Source organism: Drosophila sulfurigaster, chromosome 3, assembly GCF_023558435.1.
Source record: "Drosophila sulfurigaster albostrigata strain 15112-1811.04 chromosome 3, ASM2355843v2, whole genome shotgun sequence".
Taxonomy (NCBI): Eukaryota; Metazoa; Arthropoda; class Insecta; order Diptera; family Drosophilidae; genus Drosophila; species Drosophila sulfurigaster.
Genome location: NC_084883.1, coordinates 24,652,163 through 24,675,043, shown reverse-complemented (window position 1 = coordinate 24,675,043; position 22,881 = coordinate 24,652,163). Strand labels below are relative to the sequence as shown.

Sequence of the window (22,881 nt, the reverse complement as noted above, 5' to 3'; positions counted from 1 at the left end):
ACGATTGGCAGGCGGCAAGAGACCAAACCCGAAACGAAACCCCAGCGAGACTTCCCCCCTCCCCATTTCCCCTTTCCCAATCGACTCAATCGACAATCCAGCGAGTCCCCAAAGATAGCAAACAACAACAGCAACAGCAACAACAACAAACATTAGAAAGCTAATGAAAGTTAACACAATGACAACAGACTAGCCATCAGCACATTGGAGGCGTCTATTCAATAGACTCGCTGCATTCAAAAGAACCAGAAATAGATCCACACAGAGATCCGCACATTCCCCACGTCTTCTCTCTGAGTGTCTGAGATCGCTTTGGGTGCAGTTGCATTGCGAGCATTAGATCTGGCAGTTGATAATTATAAACATCGTTTGAAGGTTGTTATATTCAACAGTTTCAGACATTTGCATGCAATATTACAGCAACGACGACAACAACAACAACAACTATTATACAACAACAATACGATTAACAAGTACAACAATTAGAATATATATTGTCTGTGTAACAAATGCAAAGCAACGGCGACAGCAACTGCTGCAACATCGCCCACGCAAAAGCAAGAATGAGAACAAGGCGCTGAATGGGCACAAGTTGGCAAAATCTAAACTAAGAGATACCCAGCAAAGAATGGGGAGTGAACAAAAGAGGTTGAAGCTGCATAAAATCAGAGTAGATCAGATTTAAACAGACAAGACTTGTCTCAAAGGAGATCTGCTTAGGAGTAAGTAGGAGTTAAGACAGCTGAAAGAGAACTGCAAGATGCACTTTATGTAACTACCAGAAATTGTTTACTTTATTTTGTTATTAGCAAAAATAACTCGCTAGCTTCTCACTTCCATCACACACTACTTTAGCAAAGAGCAAGCTACAGGGTATTATGAGAATGGCGCCAAACGACATTGAACTGAGTTTGGCAGAGTTCGGGGCAGAACGGAGCAGAAAAACGCTCGCTTCGGTACACGTACTTATCTGCATAACTGTGAGAACGCGACTTTAAAGTGTTTTAAATATGTTGTTGAATAACAGCCATTAGAAAACGCAAACTTGGCCAACAAAACTGGCGGCTTGCTTGCAATTAAGTGGCATTTGTCGCCCTGGCGCCGCAGCAAATTCTATTTGTGTGTATTAGGTAGGAAAAGAATCTATCATAAGCGATCATAAATTTTCATTATGCAGATTATGGGGCACTTGAAGTATTTTTTTCGTGGATTTGTGTATTGTATAATTTTTGCTTGCTTTTGAACTCAGGCATTGAAGGTCAACAGGTTCAGGTTGCGATTGATTGGGGTGCGACCCTCAAAGAGAGCTAATTAAACTGATGTTAATACTGATCCATGATCAATGATTACAATGGGCAAAGCACTTACACTAAACACCTGCGGGGGGTCTCGCAACTGCCAACGCAAGTTCACTAACATTCGGTTTAATAAACAAGACTCGAACACCAACATGTGAGATTGGAATTGATAGTTATAATTACTTACGCGAGTTGTTGAGAATTGAAAGGAGTTTAGAACACTTTGATCATATTGTATTGAAGGCAAAGTACAATTATAATACGGCAAAAGACACAGCTTGATTGAGGTATTAACATGACTTGAGTATCTAATAATATGGCCTAAATTGATCTAATCTATTGTCAAACATTATAACTATTTTCAAGTAGTTTTTTCTTTGGGTATACTCTTCGTTTTTAGTTTCTTGTACCACAGTGCACCGTGGGCAGGCTTTTGGCCACGCCTTGGCACAACTAATTCGAGCTCGATTTCGAAGTCAATCTGTTGCCCTTTCTGTTCATTTGATGGCTGCAGCTTTTAATTATTGGAAAATGGGTTCGACAGCCCGCATGAGAGTTGCGAGTTGATTCGGTTGGGTTTCAGGTGTTTGTTAATTTGTTGTTGTTGCCATCGTTGTTGCTGTTGCTGTTGTTTGTTGTTGTTGCTTGCCCTCTTGTTTATATAGACGAAAAGTAACAGAGTGACGGAAACTTGTCTTGAGCAAATGTTTGACTTGGTGTGCCAAGGTGTTAAACCTCGTCTCAGCCGGGTTTTGGGTCTCTCTTCTTAAACAATTTCTACACATCTCATGTGGTTGAGAGAGAGTGCGTATCTCTGTCTTAGCACTCGGACTAGCTAAGCTTGTAGGCTTATCATTTATTATTTGAAACTCTGTCCGCTTGATTTCTATAGAGCTCTGACCGATGCGATGCGTTGCGATGGGATGCATCGCGTCTGCTTTTCAGATTTGGGGCGACTTTGAGGCATGTCTGATTTTTGGTAAGCCGGCAGCTGATTATGTGCCACATTAGTTGATGCAGGGCAACAGTTTCCAGCTGATGCTGCGTCTGCCTGTGCGTGTATTTATAATTCAATCATAAGCAATTAACCAGGCAGCTGTTAGGCCAAAGCGAAAAGGCGCCATGGGCAACTCTCAGCTGCACTCGGCAAGGTCAACAAAAGAGTGACTGAAAAAGAGAGAGAGTGAGTGAGTGAGAGTGAGGGTTTAAAGAAACAAAAGACTTAAGCAACAAACATGCATTTCATTAGTTTTGCATAGGGTTTGAAACCCTCACGCAACGCAACGCAGCAAGTCTTTTTCTCTTTTTCTTCAGCGGGTTTTGACAAATTCGTTTAAAAAATTTCAAAATTGAAAAGATTCATTCATCAGCGGGCGCGCATCATCATCATCAGGCACAGTCAAAGCCACAGAAGGCACAGCAAAAGGCGGTGTTTAATGGATGCCAACCAGCCAGCAAACTCAGCAGTCTGGCAGTCACTTTGTCCGACTGTCTGTCTGTCAGTCAGTCAGCCGAAGAGGCAGACAGTAACAACAGCGCGAGCTCAAAGGTCCATGTGCGATCTGACCCATTGTCGTTATAAATTAGCGCAATCAATCAACTCACTTCACCTGATTCGGCCAAAAAGATTTCAAACAATGTGAATAGACAGCCAGAACAGAACAGGTTCGGCATCAGCAGACGAAGTTTGGCTTAGGCAGCTGAGAGACAGCATTTTGGGAATGAGTATGTGAAGAATATTGTGTATTTTTGGGGGGAAAACCCAGAGAGAGAGGGAGAGAAAAAAAAGTAAAAATGTAATATGCGTATTTTAATACCATGCTCAGAGTTCAAAACAAAAGTTCTGCACTTCGTCAATGTCAATGTGTCGAGGTCGAGGGACAGATTTGGAATCAGACTCCGAATCAGAATTGGAATCATTGACCAGTTTGTTAAATTAATCAGTAAATCGTTAAATGAATAATTGATACTACTGCCGCTAGCTCTAGCTTTGTGTTAGCAGTTTTCTAAGAGGATGTTCTATGAAATTTCGCTTGTGCTTCAGTTCCCAGCATGCTTATCATATCTATTCTTTTTTTTTTGGGGCTACGGCTAGTTTGTGGCCTAAGTCTTCTATAGTTGTTGCTGTTATTTCATCTGATTTTCTGTATCTTTTGGCGTATCAACATTTTATCTCTTTCTTCTTTTCCGAGCATATGTTAACAAGAAGCCCAGTGCCCTGTCTCATCGTTGTCGTCGTCGTCGTTGTTGTCGTTGTCAAGTTGCGGCCTCCCGAGAAAAGGCAGTTAAGCATCTCTCTGGCTGTCTGGAAGAGATTTTTCAGGTGTAAAAAGAAAGAAGGTTTTTCATAAATTCAAATCCAAATGCCGATCGTAAATTTCTTTTTGAGCCTTCTGCGCTGCTGCCCTTCCACGTAATTTTGTTAGCGCCCAAAGGGACGAGCACTTAAAAAAAAAAAACTGAAAAGAAAAATAGAAATACGAGTGGAAGAAAATCAATGGAGCAGCGAGGAGGGGAGGGAGAAGAAATGCTAAGAAATAGGTGTGTATAATATAAGTTTTTGTGTGTTATGGTTATGGTTTTTTCGTTTTTTTTTTGTCGAAGTCGAAGTCGAAGTTTGTTGCTTGTTTGGTCGCACTTACCCTTTCTATTGTAAATATTAGTTGAGCATTGTTGTTGCCCAATGCCTCGAAAGGGGGCCATTGTCAGGATTATGATATGATATGATATGCTGACCTATTCTCTTGCGCCTATTCAACCACTTTCTTTGGCCTGGGAAACGTTTTATTTTGATGGGTTTGTGTTGGGATTGAAGTGCAGTCCGTGCAGCAGCCAGCAGCTTTGTAAGGAGGCAGGAGGGCCTCGATGCTCTTTCCCCATGTGGCACAAAGCATTTTATTATGCCCATACAAAGAGATCAACTATATTTTTCTGTACTTCTGAGTTCAACTTGGAGTCGAAGTTGGAGTTGGAGATGGAGTTGGAGTTGGAGTCGGAACCGGAGTCTGGAGACTTGCCTTGTGGATTTTTGTATTCTGCATTGATTTTCTTAGCTGCAGGTGCGGAAGCAATTTGTTTAGAATTTTGCTGTAAACGCAACAAGAAAAAGCTGCCACACCAACAGCCCCAGCAACAACAACAATAACAACAACAACGACAACAGTAACAACATCAAGTGCTACAAGAGCATCGGCCAGGCAACATGGACATTAAATAAAAGCGAAAAGAGTAAACACACAACACGAGAAAATATTGCATGCGCAGCTCGCCAAAAGGCAAATGTCGGCAGTGTGTGTGCGAGTGTGTGTGTGTGTGTTCGAGAGTGTGTATGCAAATTATTATGCTCACAGAGACGACGCCACAACAACAAACAGGAACAACAGCAACAACAGGAATAACGTACTATCCAAACACTTGAAGCCGCGTTGTCAGCTAAAGAAATCGTTTCAACTGCTTTGCAACTTCATTGGCCCGACTAAAAGGCTTGCCAAATCAACGTTAACTAACCGAAAATAACTCATGGTGCTCTTTATACGAGGGCAGTTCCGTTGTAGTTCGATAGTCATGGGAAAATAAATATCTCTTTTGTAACTTGCAACACATCTGAAATTATCTTTTTGACCAGTGAAAGCTGCAAATGAATGAGAAATGAAAAAACGATTAAAGCTTCTTATTATACGATAATACATGGTTGCAGTATAGGAAATGCATACAAGATTAATATGCTCTACTATTGAAGATTACAAGTAGCATAACAAGATTCCAGCAAATGTCAGTTTAACCTTAATGAAAATATCAGTGAATTGAAAATTTTGATTTTCACTTAAATTTTTCTCTGAAATTCCATTTCAGCTTTTTAAACCTGATACTCGATGGTTTTTTTTGAATGTAATATAGTATTACATATCGATATACCAAATATAGCTTTTGGTATATTTTGGTATTTTACGGTATATTATATTGAAACTTTTTAAATTTATAGCGCACTGATTATGGTATTAGATACCGATATACCAAATACCAAATATTAAGATGGCAAATTTTTAAAACACTTTTGCTGCATTTGGCTTTTATTAAAAATTACAGCTTTCTCATTTGTTTTTAATTTAAGCAGAAACTTACCACATAAATTATGAATTTTTAGTATTGGATTTTCGCATAATAATACCTTTAATTTCGGAATTATAGCCATATTTCTTTGATGTCTACTTTATGTGATGGTTTAAGTATTGTTTTCATTGATTCCAACTATAACTATTTTTATGACTTTATTCTAGTTTCAAATTTGAATTTAGATTTGATATTTCTCAAGAGATATGATATTAACTTTGTATTATCTAGCAGCAATAAATACTTCATGGCATCTAAAACCAATTTGTTTTACGTCATTTGATAACTCATTTTGCTGAGCTTATTCGTGAAGCTGCTCTCGTGAGTATCATCGAAGAATCATTATGTTTTATTGTTGGTTGAACCTTATGGCACATGACCATAAACTTTTATTAATAACCCCATAAAAAATGCTCATAAAAAGTGTACTCATCTTGTTCACCATGTTGTGCTTGTGTGTTCCTGTAATTTTGACCATACTCGTACTCATCTGTGTGTCTGGAGTGTTTTGCAATTTGTCGATGTGTGTGTCAAAACAATGGCACAGTTGGTGGGGTCAAGCTTCCTCCCCGTTGCCCCAAATTATTTTCTGTGTGTTTTGATGTCTGATTTCTCTACAAATAAGAACTCTATTATACTATGTTATACAGTTATAAGGTTTCTCGCTGAGAGAGAGAGAGAACTACTATCATTAAGTTGAGAGTACAAATTCTGTTGACCAAATGTAAAATGATATGTGTGAATGCTTAAAGAGCTAAAGAGTTTGTAGCAAGTTCTGAACGTGTTAAAGTCACAAGTTCCCTAACACGTCTTTAGGTTATTTGATATATTTATTAAACTAGCATAACGATTTTTATTAAGCTCACGCAGACAGAGAGTGAAAGAGAGATAGTGAGAGAGAGGGAGACTCAAACGGGTTATCTAAACATTGTGTGTGCTCTTCATTTTGGTAAAGTCTTTTGAATTTCTGATGCGATTCGCTCGAACTGAGGAAACTCTGATGATAGAGCAACACTCAACTTTGTTGCATACATACGATCAAACACACACACACACACACTAGCACATATTTCAGTCTCGTTGCAGTTGCAGTCGCAGACGCCGTCTCCTGCCTTATTTCATTTCATTTTATTTACGTGAACTACTCTGGTGTCCAATAAAATATACGCAACGAAATCAGATGCAAAACTTCCAGCCAACTCTTCCTGCAAGGAAGACAGAGAGAGAGAGAGCGAAACAGAGTGAGAGAGGGCGAAAGATTCTCATTCTCAGCATCTCTTGTCGTTGAGACACGCGGACGCACTTAATGAGCAGCGATCTTAAATCTTAAAGCAGACGCACAGACAGCCGACCGAAGATGGGTTCGGACCTGGCTCTGACTACAGCAGCGATATCTTGGCAGAGCCAGAGCATGTGTGTGTGTGTGAGTGTGTGTGTGAGTGTGTGTATGTGTGCGACGAAAGTATCTTGAACTGCGCTTTGCTTCATTCCGGCTCAGCTTCATCTTACTTCTTCTTCGTTGTTGTCGTCGTCGTCGCTGCACTTGAATTTCAAACTCACACAGAGACAGAAACAGTGAAAGAGATGGAGAGAGTGAAAGAAAGACAGACAGACAGAGAGAGAGAGACAGAGACAGAGAAGGGGGAACACTTCAAATGCTTATGAAGATATTATGAAAAGCAAGCCGAGACGAAGACTAAGGCTGAAGCCGAGGCCGAGACTGAGGCTGAGACTGAGACTGCGGCCTGCGTGACAACAGTGCCACTCGAGAGGCAGAGACCGGGTTGTGGCAAGTTACTTCGCTGCTGGCAAGTTGACAAATGCAGCGCAGCGCAGACAGACAGCCATGGGAGTAGTTATCGAAGGAGGCACCCAGTATCCGACTATCCGAGTACTTGCCACAGCTCACAGCTGCTGAGGCACAGTTGTTGCTCATCTCTCTCCCTCTCTCTCTCTCTCTGTCTCTCTCTATCTCTTTCGCTTGGCTCTTGGGCTTCACCTGCAAAAAAGATCAATGACAATTTATTGTCATGACTATGTAAGTTCTCACTGGGAGCAGGCGTGCTCATCTCCAACTCGAACTCCAACTTCAGTGCCATCTGCATCTGTATCTGTATCTGTATCAGCATCAGCATCTACAATTGTATCTGTGTGTGTAAACAACTTGCGAGACGCTTTTCGATTTTGTTTGTGTGTGTTTTATTTGTTTCACTTAAGGAAAATGGCCCATAAATTATACAAAAAATGATATCTACTTAATGATTTAAATTAGTTTCCACTAATGCTTAAACAAAATATCACAAAAGTATCTCAAACTACAAGCTAATACATAATAATAATAATAATAATATAAAGATGTGAACAATTTCTATGGCTAGACTTAAGCTTAAGCTAGACTTTGCTTAATACTCGCTTTAGATAATGATCCGATGTCGATATTGACCTGCTAATACTCGTACTTGGCCCGATTCTTGTTGCTTGACTGTGGAGCTGGTTTTCTTTTTTCTTTTTCTCTTTCTTTTTTAGCTTTTGGGCCAGTTGTGAACATTTGGCATTTGATTAAGTTTAATCCCTATGCTTAGATTAGATTAACCAAGTAACTAATATGATGTTTAACAAAAGCGAACATTTTGAATTATGTCTTTAGGTTGATTGATACTCCATCCTCAGTTTCTACTTTAACGATATTTACAGCTTATCAGTCAATGTCTGTGGCGACAATTCCCTAAACCGATTTCGATTCCGATTGAGATTGTGATTGAGATTCCGATCTCGCGATCTCGAGTCGTTGTCGATCGTTGGTATCGTTTCATTAGCTGCTCTTGTTGCTGTCGCTGCACTTTTGGACCTGGGCCAGCACGCGATCGATGCGTTCCGCCAGAATCTTGATTGATTTATCCGGCAGCGAGGGCAGCACATCACGCACATTCGGGCTGGTTGTGCGCTCAAAGAGTTCGCGCAGTTTTGTCCCCGCTCCTCCACCGCCATCTCCGGCTCCTCCTGCACGCAATCGCTGCAGCGCCTCGATGGTGGGACGACGAAAGATGCACAGATTGTCGAGCAGGAGACTGTGATAGGCCTCATACTTCTTGAGCAACCGATAGCCATGCAGCAGGCCCGATTCGTTGTCAAGGAACACGAGCAGCTGCGTATCCCTCTGGCGGGCAAGATTGTGAGCTGGCGCAGCCATAATGTCGGCATTCCATTGAAAGTTGTACAAGTTATTAACGACACGATCGAGGTTCGCGATCAGGTAATCGAAGACGATTAAATCGGACCATTGTGCCAATTCAATTAGTCGCTGCAGCAGAGCCGTCGTTGACGAGGTCGTCGTTGCTGTTGCTGTTGCCGTTGCAGTTGCAGTTGCAGTCGAGGACAACAACTCCTTAGCTGACTCCTCAAGCATGCGTGATTGATGATCGACCGTTTGGCTGCTGGCAGCGGCAGCCTCCAGTCGCTTGAGTAATCCCCGCGACATGCTCCCGCTCTCGCTCTCGCCCTCGCTCTCACTGCTCTCCCGCTTCAGCTGCTGATGCTGCAACTGCTGTGTTAGGTTCCAGACATCGTGCTTGTTGAGATGTCGCTCCAGTGGCTGAAACGGTTGCGGTATGCCCGCTGGCTCCAAATCGGCCAGCCAACGCGTTAGCACCACCGGCCGACGTTCCTTCCACTGCGCCTGCGTGATGTCGCCCAATGCACTCGACCAGCTTGGCGTCGTTGTGTCAATGACTGTCGCTGCACTGGGCGCCAGATTGCTAATGTTGAGCAGCTGACCAAGGTAATAGCTGAATATCTCGCCCTGTATCTGATCCGTGTTCTGGCGATAGCGTGCACAGGCACGCGTTCCATCCGCGAACACAACCAAACGATTCTGCATGCGTCCACAGCCCTGCTCCAGCCGCGTGACCTGACCCTGACCTGCCACATAGCGCTCCCAGCTGTGCTGATCCTCGGCCGCAAAGCCCTTGGGCAGTGCCTGCTCCACCAGTTCGCCCCAGTAGATGTTCGACTCGATGATGCCTGCCTGCTGCAGTTGCTGATCGCGAGCCGCTGTCGTCGACGTTGCCTGGTGTTGCAGCTGCAGCTGTGGCTTGGCCAGCGATTTGTTCGCGGTGGCGGTGGCGGCTGAACTCGATGACTTGGACAGGCGACGTTCGGGTCCCTTGCGATAGCGACCGTTGCTAATGCGCTGCACATGGAATTCCTTGATGCTGCCATCGTTAGTGTCCAGCTTCTTAACGATCATGGAGTCGGGCGCATTCTTGTCCTGCTCCAAGTGGAATGCGTTGCGAAATACCTGCTCGGCACTCAGCTCAAGATTCGCTGACAGCTCTGACTCAACGGCTTCGTCGCGTATGAACGCAACGCTGTAGGGCAACGGAGGTGGATCGTCGCTTAGATTCAGGGATCGAACAATTGTCTCATCACTTAGACTGTTGCCGCTGCTGCTCGTGTTGGCAAAGTAATCGGGCAGGCCGAGCATGGGTACGATGACGCCCAGCGCCATGCCAAAGACAAAGGCGGCCAGTATGCTGAGCAGGCAAGCGCGACGCTGGAACGCCCGGCGACGACGCAGCGTCAACAGTGTCATGTGTGTGGCTTCAATGGGATTGCTGTTGATGCTGCTGCAGTTGCTGCTGCTGCTACTAAGGCTGTGGCTGCTGATGTTGCTAATGTTGCTGCAGTGCGTGTTGCTGTTACGCGGCGTGGGCGTTATAACGCTGCAGGTGAGCTGTAGCTGTTGCAACGCCGTTGTGCCGCACAAACGATCGCTTAAAATTTTCTCAATTGGTTGCTGTTGGGGTTGTTGCTGCTGCTGCTGTTGTCCGGCTTCCAGGCGCTTGATGTCGTACATTTTGCTGCTGCAGTCACCGAACTTTATGCTGCCTCTCTCTCTCACTCGCTCTCGCTCTCTCCTCAGTCTCACTCGTTCTTCGTTGCTTGCTGTCACGCTCTCAATCCGAGTGCAAGTTCAAGCTGGGCATAAAGACGCCGGCCGGGGTGGGGCAATCGAAGCGGGGGTTAGCCAGATGAAACTCAGATGCAGCTCGTCGTCGTTGTCGACGAAAGTCGTGAAATTAATTTCTGGCTTTGTTTAATAAATATTGCGCCTGATCCAAGGCTATTTGATCAGTGTAGTTGCGGGTTCTCCTCGATGTTTGCCGGGTTCCTTCGCTAGTTCTATCACCAACTAGCTCGCTCTCGTTCTCGCTCACACTCCCTCTATCTGTCTCGCTCTGACCGGTTCGTTTATTACGTTTACGTCGAAGCTTTGCGTTTGGGTTTGGGCGATTTTTCTTCGATTTCCACAATTGAAATTGAAACAGCGCAACAACAGAAAAACAGACAGACACAAAAAAAGAAAAAAACGTGCCCAACGCCGCTTTATTTATTTTTTTTTTCGCTCGTTCTGTTCGTATTTGTTGTAGTTGTTTTTTTTGTGTTTTTACTTTATTTTTTATTTGGTCGTTTTATCGATCTATTTTCTGCACGATCACTTGTTGTAATTTTTTATTATACATTTTGCTCAGCCGTCGCTTTAGCTATTGTTGTTGTCGTACTCGCTGTTGCTGCTGCTGTTGTTGCTGTTGCTGTTGTCGTACTCGATGTTGTTGTTGTTGTTGTTATTGTCTGTATCTGTGGCCGTTGCACACGTATGTACATAGCGAATATGCCTTTCGGGTAATATTTTAGCAATTTCCTCCTTCCCAGTATTTTGCCGCAGTTTTTGGACTTTTGCAGTTTATCGCGACCTCCACGCGATGCGCCGTCGCTGCTGCTGCTGCTGCTTCTTCTTCTGCTGGTTGCTACTGTTGTTGTTGTTGTTCTTATAGTTTTTTTTACTTGCTCTTTTCTATAGATATTTTTTGTTTTTGGCTGTGGCTTAGTCCCTTCTTGGCTGGCTTAACAGCTTCGCTGTTTTGTTTGCAATTTTTGCAATTGGCGATTTTGGCGCACCGATAAAACCAATTTCGTGGCTTTGAGCTATTTACCACACACACACACACGCGCGCGCACACACATTGATATACCTAAATACACACACACACACACGCAGAGACTTGTCTACAACAGTCGTTTGGCATTCCCTGGCTGATGCATTGCGCTTGATAATTGCCACAGCAGCGCGACAAGTCCAATTCCAAGTCCTGCCCAGAGACTCAAGACTCAAGCTAGGCACGGTCAAGGGTTTCGATGTTGCTGTGGTTGCTGTGTTTGCTTTTGCTTTTAGGTTTATCAATTTAATTTCTTGTCTCGCACCTTTGCTTGATTTTATTTTTATTTTATTTTTAGGGCTTTTTGTCCGGCTTTTGACCGTCCAACACACACAACATTCACGTTGTTCGCTCGCTCAGTCGCCGAACACACCGAACACAACGATCTGAGGAATTTTTATGCTTTTTTTATTTTGTTTTTCTTTTGATTCTCCTTTTTTATAATTTTTGCCGTTCGATGTCTGCGCGATGTTGTTGCCTCGTTCTTGTCTTTCACATATGTATATAGTTATAGTCACATAGATTGCGTATTCAATTGGTATTCAACTTAAAAATCAATTCACATTCATTCACTTTGATGATATTTTTTTTGTTAGTTGTGACAGCAGTCTATTAGCTTCATGTATCTTGTATCTGACGGATTGCACAACGTGCGCGCAGGCGTACCGCTTCGTTCGAGTTTGGATGGCAGACTGTCGGCTGGAGAGTCGTCGCCAGGCTTAGTTAAAGACCGGACCAGCCACTCAGACCCGGCTCAACGCACACACACAGCTCAGCTCTCGCTCTCGCTCTCTCACTGCTCTCTCATCTTTTCATTCTCTCACTCTCTGTAATAAATGCTGCTTTTTTGAGTGAGACTCAACTGTGAAGCACTCGATGCTCTTTAATAATATATTTGATGAACATTAAGCTTACTTCATTCACCATTTAAATATGAAATTTAATTAAATACTCCCCAACACCAATACTCAAAACTGGCCACATTGTTTGCCATAAAAATGGCCGAAAATGTGAAATTATAGTCAGGTGTAAATCTGGGCACGGCGCTCGTATCGAAGCTTATGTTGTGAGCTCTATAGGTTGTGTCCTGCAAATTGAGACTCACATTAAGGCAATTCTTTTTTTGTTGTTTTTAACTGAACTTTTAACTCACCGCTTTCAAAGGGCATTTCTTGGGAAATTCAACGAATGAATCTCGCAATCCTTGGTTTATAAACGAAAGCAATGAAGGTCGAAAAGCTCCAGCTAGTATCTGGCATATGTCCAGCCTCACTCCATTGAGCGTTATAGCATTCTTGCTACCTATGGTATTTAGCGTAAGACGTGAAATGCCCACTAAGCTGACGAGGACATTCTTGGTTTGAATGACGAGGTATAACGACTTTCGGTCCTTCACACCACAAGTGGCATTCGCAATTTTATTGCCAGTCATAAAGCAACGAGCATCCGCAAAGTAAATTTCCTACAAAAATAATTGTTGGATATTCAATTCAAATAAAATGTTATATAAAATACACACCTTTTTAGTCTGGCTTAGCAATATCAAGCTGCTAAGTAGCAGCCAAAAAAACAAGATTCTATCCTTTCGTTCATTTTTAAACATTTTATGGAGCAAACAAAATAAGCGACTTGCAACGACAATTCACAAAATTGGAGTGAATTTTATTGGAAATGTTTATACTTAAGTATTAGATAAATTTCATACAAGAGGAAGCTTATTTGTTTAATTATCCATGCATAAATAATTGTGCTTAAACGGTAGAACTCAAATTCTGTGAATGACTTCATATATAGATGAACGATAAGTTTCTGTCTAATTATTGTTCAACTTTAATTATCAATTTGACAATTTGGAATTTTTTCACAGATTGTACTAATAATGCAATATGCTATGCTTCGCAATTTTAATTCACATAAAAACGTTCAACGTAGAGAAGCATAAATCGCTTTTATGAATGAATTGGCCGACGGCAAAACGTCACATATAACATATTTAATTAAATTGCATAACTCTTTCAATACTGAAAAATGAGTTCAAAAGAAATTATGCATATATTTTTGGCATTGCTTAATAAAGTGAATGATGCTATTTTAGTTTCTTAGATTTCGAGAATAAACTTTAATACTCGTATATAAGTTGACAAATATAATTTCTTAGTTGAATACTGTCAATCTGTTGATATAAAGAGCAGCTCTTAAGAGCAAACACAAGACTTCACTCAAAGCATATTTCACTCAATAAATCACACAAGAGAAGGTGAGAGAGATATATAGCGAGAGAGAATGAAGGAGAGAATTCTCTCTCTCAATTGAGCCGCACACAGACCGTGGACATTTTAATGCCCATTTGAAGCTCTTGAAGCGTTCGTGTTGTTGATTTTTATGCTCAGTGCGGCACATTTGCTGCGCCACATTAAGAAACTAGTATCTGGTGGTGCTCAGAGCGGGAGCGAGCTGTGAGCTGCGAGTTGCGATGGCGATGGCGATGGCAGGCAGCAAAGGAAAACGAGAAGAAAACAAAAAGTTGGAAAAAATATGATCAAGGAATGTAGACATAACTTGACAGCATGTTTAGAGAATTTTTACTCGAGGACAGAGCGCGAATGTGCGTTGGAAACGGAATGAGTCGAGCTCGAGTAGAGCTCTGCTCACATCCAGACCAGGCACTACCGCCAGACCAGAGACCCAAAGGCAGAGGCAGAGCAGGCAGCCAAGGCAATGACGACAACGATAACAACAAGAACAACAACAACAACAACGAAGTCGAAGCTGGCGCATTCTTTTGGCCGGGCTACTGCTGAGTGTGTTTCTGTCTGCATTCGTGCGTTTGAGTCTCTGAGTATGTGTGTGTGTGAGAGAGCCACGGCTTTGTGGGGAGACTCTCGAAGTTGAGAAGTTGCGAGTTCCGAGTTGCGACTCACGATTTGCCTAATTGAATTTGCACTAACAATTAAAAGTTGCTCAGCATCGAATGACAGGCATAAACATAATTTACGACCAACTCTTTTTACAGTTATCGCGTCTACTTAACACAATTCTTAATCACAATTCTCCCCTCCAGCTCCACTCCCGCATTAAAATGCAAATATCGGTTAATAAAATAGCCAAGTGAATGCACATTAAATATCAAATTAAATCGAATCGAATGGCCATGCATAGATAACGACTCAAAGATCAAACAGAGAAAATAGTAAAGAGACAGAAAAAAAACGAAAACATTTGCAATAAACAAACATAAAATTCAATAAAATAAAGTTAAAAGTGTCAGCTGTCTGATTGGGCACTTTAGCTGCTCTTCATTATCAATCGATCTGAATCTGACTTTTGTCTCCATATCCGAATCTCAATCGAGCGACATCAAATCAGCTAAACACAAAAATTCATTTCATTTCAAATTGTTGGCCACACACACAAAAAAGCGAGCACTGATTGTTCGCTCTGTGTTTGTAGCTTTTGATTTGATTTTGTTTAACTTTTTTGGTTTTTGATATTTATATCTATCTATCTGTTTCAGTTTTTTCTTCATCTATTTCTGTAGCGTTGCTTTTTTCCGTCCGTGATTTGCCATGTGCCCCGCAGCAATGTGTGCTGTTGAAATCGTCAGTTTAAGTCAAATTAATTAACATTAATTTTTGTAGCTCGTTGCGAGGCATAAAATCAGCCGGGTGGCATTTTTCTTCAGCCCCGTGTAAATGTGAATGATAAATTGTAACCTGGACTGGTTACGTTTGCGACTTTGGAATTAGACTGAAAACTGAGAGTTGGCACTGCGTCTTCATAGTCATCTTATCTCGCTCGTTGGCCACCTTTTATAGGCCGTTCTTGTTGTTGTTGTTGTGGTTGTTGTTGGCTGTCCACATTGCCAATATGGTGGGAAAGAAACCTGGTGGTGGTGGTCACCGCAGTAAACTTGTTATATTTAAGCCAATAACAACAGCAACAACAACAACAGCGGTCAAACTGCTGCCATCAGCCAGCAGCGAGGTCCATGTCCCGGCCCAAAGTTAATCGAATTAAACAAATATACGAAGATGAGGAGAAGTTAACAGTTGCCCAGTGTTTGACAAATGATGTTTGGGGTCTTTTTCATGCCATACTTATAACGATATAGATAGATTGTATAACTGTGATGGCAAGTTCGTTGCCTAAGTCTTTTGTTTTGTGGGAACACTTTTTCGTTGCTTTGCCGTTGCCTTTGCCGTCGCCGTCGCGTTTTAATTATTGCCAAAGTCTTTCGGCCAGCGTATAACTTTCAGTGCAGCCAACAAAGAAAGAAATAAAAACTTGACGCACACACGCACACACACTCGAAAAAGCATTTTTTCGAAGTTTGTTAAGCGCAAATTCTTGAAATGTTTGCAGTGCGCAACAATTTGGAACATTTTGTTGAACACAAGAGGAGCAAACACAAATGAAAAAAACCAGCAACAGCACCAACAACAACAACAGTAAAGTGAAAGAAAAGAGAGAAAAAAAATACAAGAAAATGTATCGGCGGACGCGTCGCCGCGTGGTCAACGAAAGTGAACGGCGAAGGACACACAAAGTGACGCAAAGGCAAAGGCAACGATGATGTGCGAGTGGTCAACATCAAGCGAAACTGGAACTGGAACTGAAACTGGAGCTAGAGCAAGCGATGGTGGACATGGCACATATGGGCTGAGAAGTGAAGCTGCCATTGTTTGCATTGCTAGATTCCAGACCACTCATGCTAGACGCTAGCTGGCTGGATGGCTGGCTGGCGTCGTTGATGTTGACGACGACGACGACGACTTGGACGAAACTGCCACAAGCAGGCTGAAGAGGCAGGAACTCACTCCTTGCATACAGTGTTCTTCGATGTCGACGTCGACGTCGACGATCGTCACGGGCCGTCAGCGCTTGCATCCACAAATCCACACAAGTCCACAAAATGTCTACAGACATATACTCATAACACATCCTAGCCAGCCTGTGGTGCACTTCAACAAGGGCAGCACGGGTATGGGGCACTTGCTGCTGCCGCTGCCGCTGCTGTAGCTGTAGCTGTGGCTCTTGCTGCTGCTTCTGCTTGCCTCTTTACTGTTGGCTCTTCAACGACTCCAAACTCCAGACTTTGGCTGTCTCTTTTGGCTGCCATGGCCTGACCTGAGTTAAACAAATTCATTAAAAACTCGTCACTTTGCGCGCATCACGCTGACTTGGCATAACTGCTGCCGTCCTCCTTCGGTTTTGCTGGCGTCGTCGAGCATTGCCACTTGCCACAATACTACACATCGTAGTCGCATTCGCATTCGGATTCGCATTCGCATTCATACTTATGCTCTTATACTTATACTTATATGCATACTCCTTTGCCCTGCGGCCAATGAAGTGCCTGGGTCCATAGTCTTAAGCCGTTGGCAGGATACAATTTTTGTGTGGCAAGCAGAGGCAGAGGCAGACGCAGAGGCAAAGGCAAAGGCAAAGCCAAAAGGCGAACGCAACCTCTGCATTATAACAATATTTTTGTTGCATGTCCCTTCACATTGTTTGCACTGCGCTGCAGTTTACTTCCTACAATGCCAAGGCAAACAGTGCAAAGAGTTCGAGCCTCGAGTCGCGAGAGCTCGAGTTCGCAATCTTTGGGCTGAGCCTTGAATTCTGTATTTGTATTCTATTTTGAAAGGCCCTTCAATCAACTTGATCTTGGCAGCTGCCTGGGATTCAGTCTGCCAGCCAGCCACCATCATCGCCATCGCCATCGCCATTGCCTTCACCATCGCCATTGCCATTGCCATTGCCAGCAGCATCACCAACGCCGCCAGTTTCATTGCTGGCATTTCTCCTGAGAAAGCTCCACAGCTCCGATAAGCAGCCCGCTCTCTCGCTCGCTCGCTGCCTGCCATTTCCAATGATGCCACATTGATGCAGCAGTTACCTTCTAACGGCTGGGCGTACATCTCTGTGTATGTATGTGTCTGTGTGTGTGTGCGATAAGTTTCCAGGAAACAAGCGTTGCGTTTGCCGTCGGGTCTCTAGCCAAAAACTGATGCCGCCAGTTGATGTCGCTGGCGACGCATTGCTACTGCCAAGCCCCAGCAGCAGCTGCCGCCGCCTGTAATATGCGCTAACTAACACGCATATCCAATAAGTATTTTATGTCCAATTATTCTTGACTCTCAACAACTAAAAAAAACAGCAGCAATATTCAGTAAACTTTGCACTTTGCACAAAACACCCAAAATGTCTTATTGCTTCTTCAATACAATTTTTTTGCAATGAAGCTTACAGAAAAAGAGTAAATTTTAAAGTTAAGTATTCACTTAATAAATGATTCCATTTTGTGATTGCTATATTTTGCTGTATTTTGAAAAATATTCATAAAAATTAAATTTAAATGTACGTAATTTTTTATTTTTGTTAAGAGGAGGAAAAATAATAGAGAAATGTTACCAAATACATTTTTGTACTGCTATTATAAAAGAAAACTTAAATTTGCCATAGAAAATATGCTGTTATATGTCAGTAAAGTTTTTATTATTTAATTGTTATTGCAATGAGATGAGACAGGCAATTAAGACCATAAAAATAATATTTAAATTTGCTCTTCTTTAAAATAATTTCTAATAATAGGTAGCCAGTATATAAATATCAATATTTATTATTAGAATAATTCAAAATTGAAAAAAAATATATAAATAAAATATCAAATATATTAAATATCATCTTACCATAATGAATTTATAGAATTCTTAGAAATTTATTTATAACTTTTTCCATTTTAGCCAAGTCGAGAAAAATCCTAAAATTTTTTTTTAAAGTTTCTTTAGCGTTTGAACTCTCGCTTTCGTTATGTTATGAATATGCTTTTGTCGCAACTGTGTGTGAAGGAATATGGACTCCTTTGATATGTATGTCATACAGGTATAATATTCTGCAGAGACTTATAAAAGAGATCGATGCGTTTGCTTGCACACCTTTTATGGGCGATGAACGATGAGGAGACAGACTGCCTGCATATGATGCGTTAAAAACTTTGGAAACAGCGCTGACAAAAGGCCACTAGCAACAGCTGAACAGCAACTACAACAACAACAAGTCGAAGAGGGGGACGGGAGGAGACGATGAAGAAGTCAGATCGCTGCCGCCATACAAACGCGCCTGTAATTTTAAGACGCAGCCCCAAGTATGACGATGATGACAAACAAGGATACCAAACTCAGAATACCACTGAATTCTTTTGGATAATTAAAAGCACTTAAGTCGGAATTTTTTGGAGCGCGTTTTCTGTTTTTGTTTTTGTTTTTTTTTTTGCTTTTCTGTTATTTGTGTTTCTGTTCAACTCTTGTTATATCATATGATTGTTGTTATTGGGGAGGGGAGGGAGATTTAAGTCAAAGTCTGAGTCTGAGTGTTGCCTTGAAGTTGACTAATTAGCGAATAGCAAAGAAAACATTGTAAGTGCACTCTCGTATGAATGGGAATGGATGTCTGAAATCGAGAAGTCTGAACATCAACATCAAAAACAACTGGGATTGGATCATCATATCATGCATATGTATCACCTGCTTCTGCTGCTGCTCTGGCATCGCAATGTGAATGTCACTTGCAGACAATTTTTACAATGAAAATGCATTATGAAGTCAGCAAAGAGCCGCCTAATAGTGTTAATAGCGACGACATAAAAAGGTTATTAAATTTATAGCTATTTTCTCACAGCGACATCAAAGAGGGAAGTGAGATCGAATATACATTTTATTAATAGAAGTTTGTTTAATAGCTGATCTTTACACCGAAAGAAAAAAGTTCTCAAATCACGATTTTGGTAATAAGCATTTTGGCTTAAAAACGGATTCAAGAATGTTAGAAAACACATCTTGATTTCGAGAACATTTGATATAAGATCCAAGTTCTTATTAATTAGAAAAATAATCTTATACTTTTAGGGCAAAGTATTTTATTATATATTGTTTATAAATTATTGTTTTTTTATTTACTATTTATTATTTATTTTTCTATTTTATTATTTAATTATTGCTTTCAGTTCTATACGTTTGAATCCAGGACCTCCTCCTTACATTGAAATATATAACTGAGCTATGAACGAAAATACTCAAAGCTAGATAAAGTCTTTATAGAAATTTCGATAGATTACAGAATTAGTAACCTAAATCTAGTATATTTGGTCTTATTTTGAAAATGTTGCATTTCTGGTCTTAGTTTTAAGAATTGTTTCTTAAAGTGCTTTTACTTAAAGAATATAATTTTTAAGACAAATATTCTTAATATCAGAAATTTGTTTTTTTCAGTCTATAACTGATAAAACAACAAAGAAATGTGTGTTGTTTAATTTTTATTATTAATATTCTTAAAATGATATTAACATGCTTTTCATGTTAACTCACATTTATAGCCAAAAAAGTGTATCATATTTAAAATTAAAGTGAACTGAATTCTGAGAAGTGAGATGTGTACTCGTCGTAGAGCATGAAGTTGATTCGCTTCTCGATATGATTCATATATAAAATGCGATGTTTTCACCATTTTAGCACTCAGAATGCATGTTTTCTCGCTTATTGTGAAATGCTTTTAGCTGATATTCAATATTTCGCAGGCGAGGCGAACTTGAACTTCACAGCGACTACGACAACAGCGACATTATGTTACCTGGTCCTGGCCTACCTTTGATTTGTGGCTATTTCGCGCGGAGACACTTCATTTATCACGTTCATTCGGCGTCGGCGTCGTCGTCGTCGTCGTCGCCGTCGCACTGACCTTGAAAACGTTTTAGCCGAACCCAAAACCCAGTCACACATTCACACTCAAACACTCGCTCAATTCGCTGCCCCTTTCACGGCTCCAACCTCGTGTCTCGTGTCGTCCGCATCGAAGCTGTGCCTGTGCATATAGTATAAACATTTTGTAAAAGGAGCCATACATATTTTAGTCGGTTTCATTTTAACATTGCGTTTTCTTGGCTCGTTTTGTGTGTGTGTGTGTGTGTGTTTTTTTTTTATTATTTTTATTTTTATTTGTATGGCTTTATTAATGATGCGATGCGAGATAATGACGCATGCATACCAGATACGCGACGCCGCCACCGCCACCGCCACCGCCAACGATCCCGAAATGAACCCAAAACAGAATCGAATCGAAAGAAGAAGCTAAGTGCTTCCGCTCTAAATTCTAAATTCGCATACGAAACCAAATTGCGAGTCTATTGCAGCCATTGCCAGAATATGCCAAGAATGGTGTTAAGCACGATTAATTCATGCCCATCCGCAGCTGCAGCACCTAAAACCACCTCCTCTCCCCTCAGTCACCCTCAACCCTCCCCCCTGCTCTTAGTGCAGAGTTGATGTCGTTGGCAGCGCAGCGCTAAATAAATAAATGAATTAATGGCCAGTGCGAGTGCGGTGCAAAAAAATCAATTAAATAAAATGCGAAACGTAAAACATGCATAAAAAGCAAAGAAGTGTGAGTGAGTGACTGCCAGATACCCTATAAGCAAGTTGCATTAAAATATAAGAAACACTTTTATTTAGACAATCATTTTATTGGCAGAAATATTTGAATGACACTTCGAGTTCGTGCTCACATGCAGCCACAAGCTTTGCTTTCATTTGAAGTATTTTCAACAAAATTTCATATATTGATTAACCCGTTATACTCCTTGCAGTTTGTGTGGCTACAGGGTATGCGAGAAACGGCAAGCGCAGAGGCTCTGCCACAGTCGTTGTTGCAGTTGCAGGCGCAGGCACATGTTGCCACCGTTGGCAGACGAAGCAGCCGCAGCTATGCAGATGCTGCCTTGGCTGGCTGGTTGACTGCATGCCTTGGCTTGGTCTCGACGATGGCTGTCTGAGTGTCTGCTGGCTGTTTGTGGCTGCCAGTCGCATCGATATTAAATTGTTACGCTTTGGACAATTTGAACACGCGCAGGCGCAAAAACAAGACTTGAAACAGGGAAAGCCAAACGCAATCGCAGATCGTTTGCTCGATCAATGCAGCAGATTGGGCCAACTTGCACACACACACACACACACACACACATACCCAGAGAGTCCAACTGCCAGACGACAGCGGACAGACTGTGGCAGCGACTTGTGGCAGAGAGTCAGTTGCAGTTGCAGTTGCAAGTGGCTCTATAAGGTCGAGGCATGTGTTGAGCCGCCGTCGTGGTAATTAACTCGTTTGCTATTGTAAATGCCTCATTGCAACACTTTTGATGCCGATTGCTGCTGCTGCTGTTGCTGCTGCACTCGATGTTGCTGCTACTACTTCAGATGCCCCTGATCTGGCCAGTGGGTGGTCCGATAGCTGGCGGTCTGTTTGATGCCCATTGCTGTCATTGCAGCCATAAATGTGATCCGTTGCCAGCTTTGGCAATTATGAATGGAGATGCGCGCCAAACTGGTTTCTTTATTATTCCAGGAATCAGCATCACCCACACACATACACTTTAACACACACACACATTGACACACAGAGAGTCAGACTTGTACCCAACCCATTGGGGATTGTGGGTGCCAAAACATGAGCCTTGCGCTGATCTGATGGCCGCTTCGTTTGAATAACCGCTGAGCTCGCGCTCGCTCTCGCGCAGCATTCGAGAAATTAAGAACCCGTCTAACAATGACAAATCTTCTCGCCAAACCAAAACCAAAACGAGCCACAACAGATTCCCAGACCATGATGGGGCTGTAGCCAGGCAGACAGCCAACTCTCACGACATCGCAGTTGTCGCTGTCGCAGCCGTTCTCGTTGTCGTTGTCGTTGTCTCCGCTCCTTACTCCGCTCTACCTCTCTCTCTCTATCTCAGTTGCTGTCGCGTTTTTTTCGTATGGGGTACCTACACCTAATGGATTTTATTTGTGCTGTGTTTTGCTGATTTAATTTCGTTATTTGGTTCTTTTATTTTCGTTTCATTTCGTTTTGTTGTTTTTGTTTTCGGTTTGGCATTTCATTTCGTTGCGCCCGAAATCAGCGGCGCATCTGTGACCGGCTAAGACTCAAGGCTAGAACTCCACCGCTTCACCTTGCACCACCTTCAAGCTAATGCCAATGCGAATGCGATACACAATTTTATTGTGCTTAATTCGTGTTTGTCGTTCCCGCTGACTCCAGACGACTCTGACTCTGACTCCGACTCCGACTCTGGCTATGACTCAATTAGGCGCTGACCCAGCAGGCAGCAACCCATTCGATTGCCGTGAGGAGGAAAGACGCAAGTGCAAGGGCGTGGCATTGGATTATGTGACTAAGCAGACACGTTTTGACTTGCAAGCTTCAACATCGATTGATTCCATTCGTATTCTGCATGTTGTGAGAATCGAATTAACAATGCTCGTAAATACGAATTCATAAGAAACTACTTAAAGCTAAATTAATAAAGCGTCTGATTTGAGTATTCATTTATCTAATTGTGTTTTTTATTAACTCGATTCAATTTCAAAATCAAATCAATTTGAAAGCGAATGCATAAAAAACATAAATGCTTGAAACCATGAATTTTG

General features: G+C 42.0%; 2 protein-coding genes across 2 annotated transcripts; both read right to left on the bottom strand.

Annotated features, from left to right (window-relative positions):
* Window positions 1-8,192: 8,192 nt before the first annotated feature.
* Window positions 8,193-12,132, bottom strand: LOC133841999 (extracellular serine/threonine protein kinase four-jointed). Its single transcript, XM_062274884.1, has one exon. It carries the CDS (start codon window positions 10,261-10,263, stop codon window positions 8,221-8,223), a length of 2,043 nt encoding a protein of 680 aa, XP_062130868.1. The 5' UTR covers window positions 10,264-12,132; the 3' UTR covers window positions 8,193-8,220.
* On the bottom strand, window positions 10,926-13,027 carry LOC133842000 (uncharacterized). The gene is made up of 3 exons (XM_062274885.1): window positions 12,924-13,027; window positions 12,558-12,866; window positions 10,926-12,491 (listed from the first exon to the last, which is right to left on the bottom strand). Exons 1-3 carry the CDS (start codon window positions 13,005-13,007, stop codon window positions 12,345-12,347), a joined length of 540 nt encoding a protein of 179 aa, XP_062130869.1. The 5' UTR covers window positions 13,008-13,027; the 3' UTR covers window positions 10,926-12,344.
* Window positions 13,028-22,881: the final 9,854 nt, after the last annotated feature.

Bases quoted from the DNA above. Each gene is read 5' to 3' on its own strand.
- LOC133842000 (XM_062274885.1), bottom strand. From the start codon at position 13,007: ATGTTTAAAAATGAACGAAAGGATAGAATCTTGTTTTTTTGGCTGCTA. The intron at 12,867-12,923 runs GTGTGTATTTTA...TTATTTTTGTAG, and splicing joins TGCTAAGCCAGACTAAAAAG to GAAATTTACTTTGCGGATGC. The intron at 12,492-12,557 runs GTGAGTTAAAAG...CTCAATTTGCAG, and splicing joins AGAAATGCCCTTTGAAAGCG to GACACAACCTATAGAGCTCA.
- LOC133841999 (XM_062274884.1), bottom strand. From the start codon at position 10,263: ATGTACGACATCAAGCGCCTGGAAGCCGGACAACAGCAGCAGCAGCAA.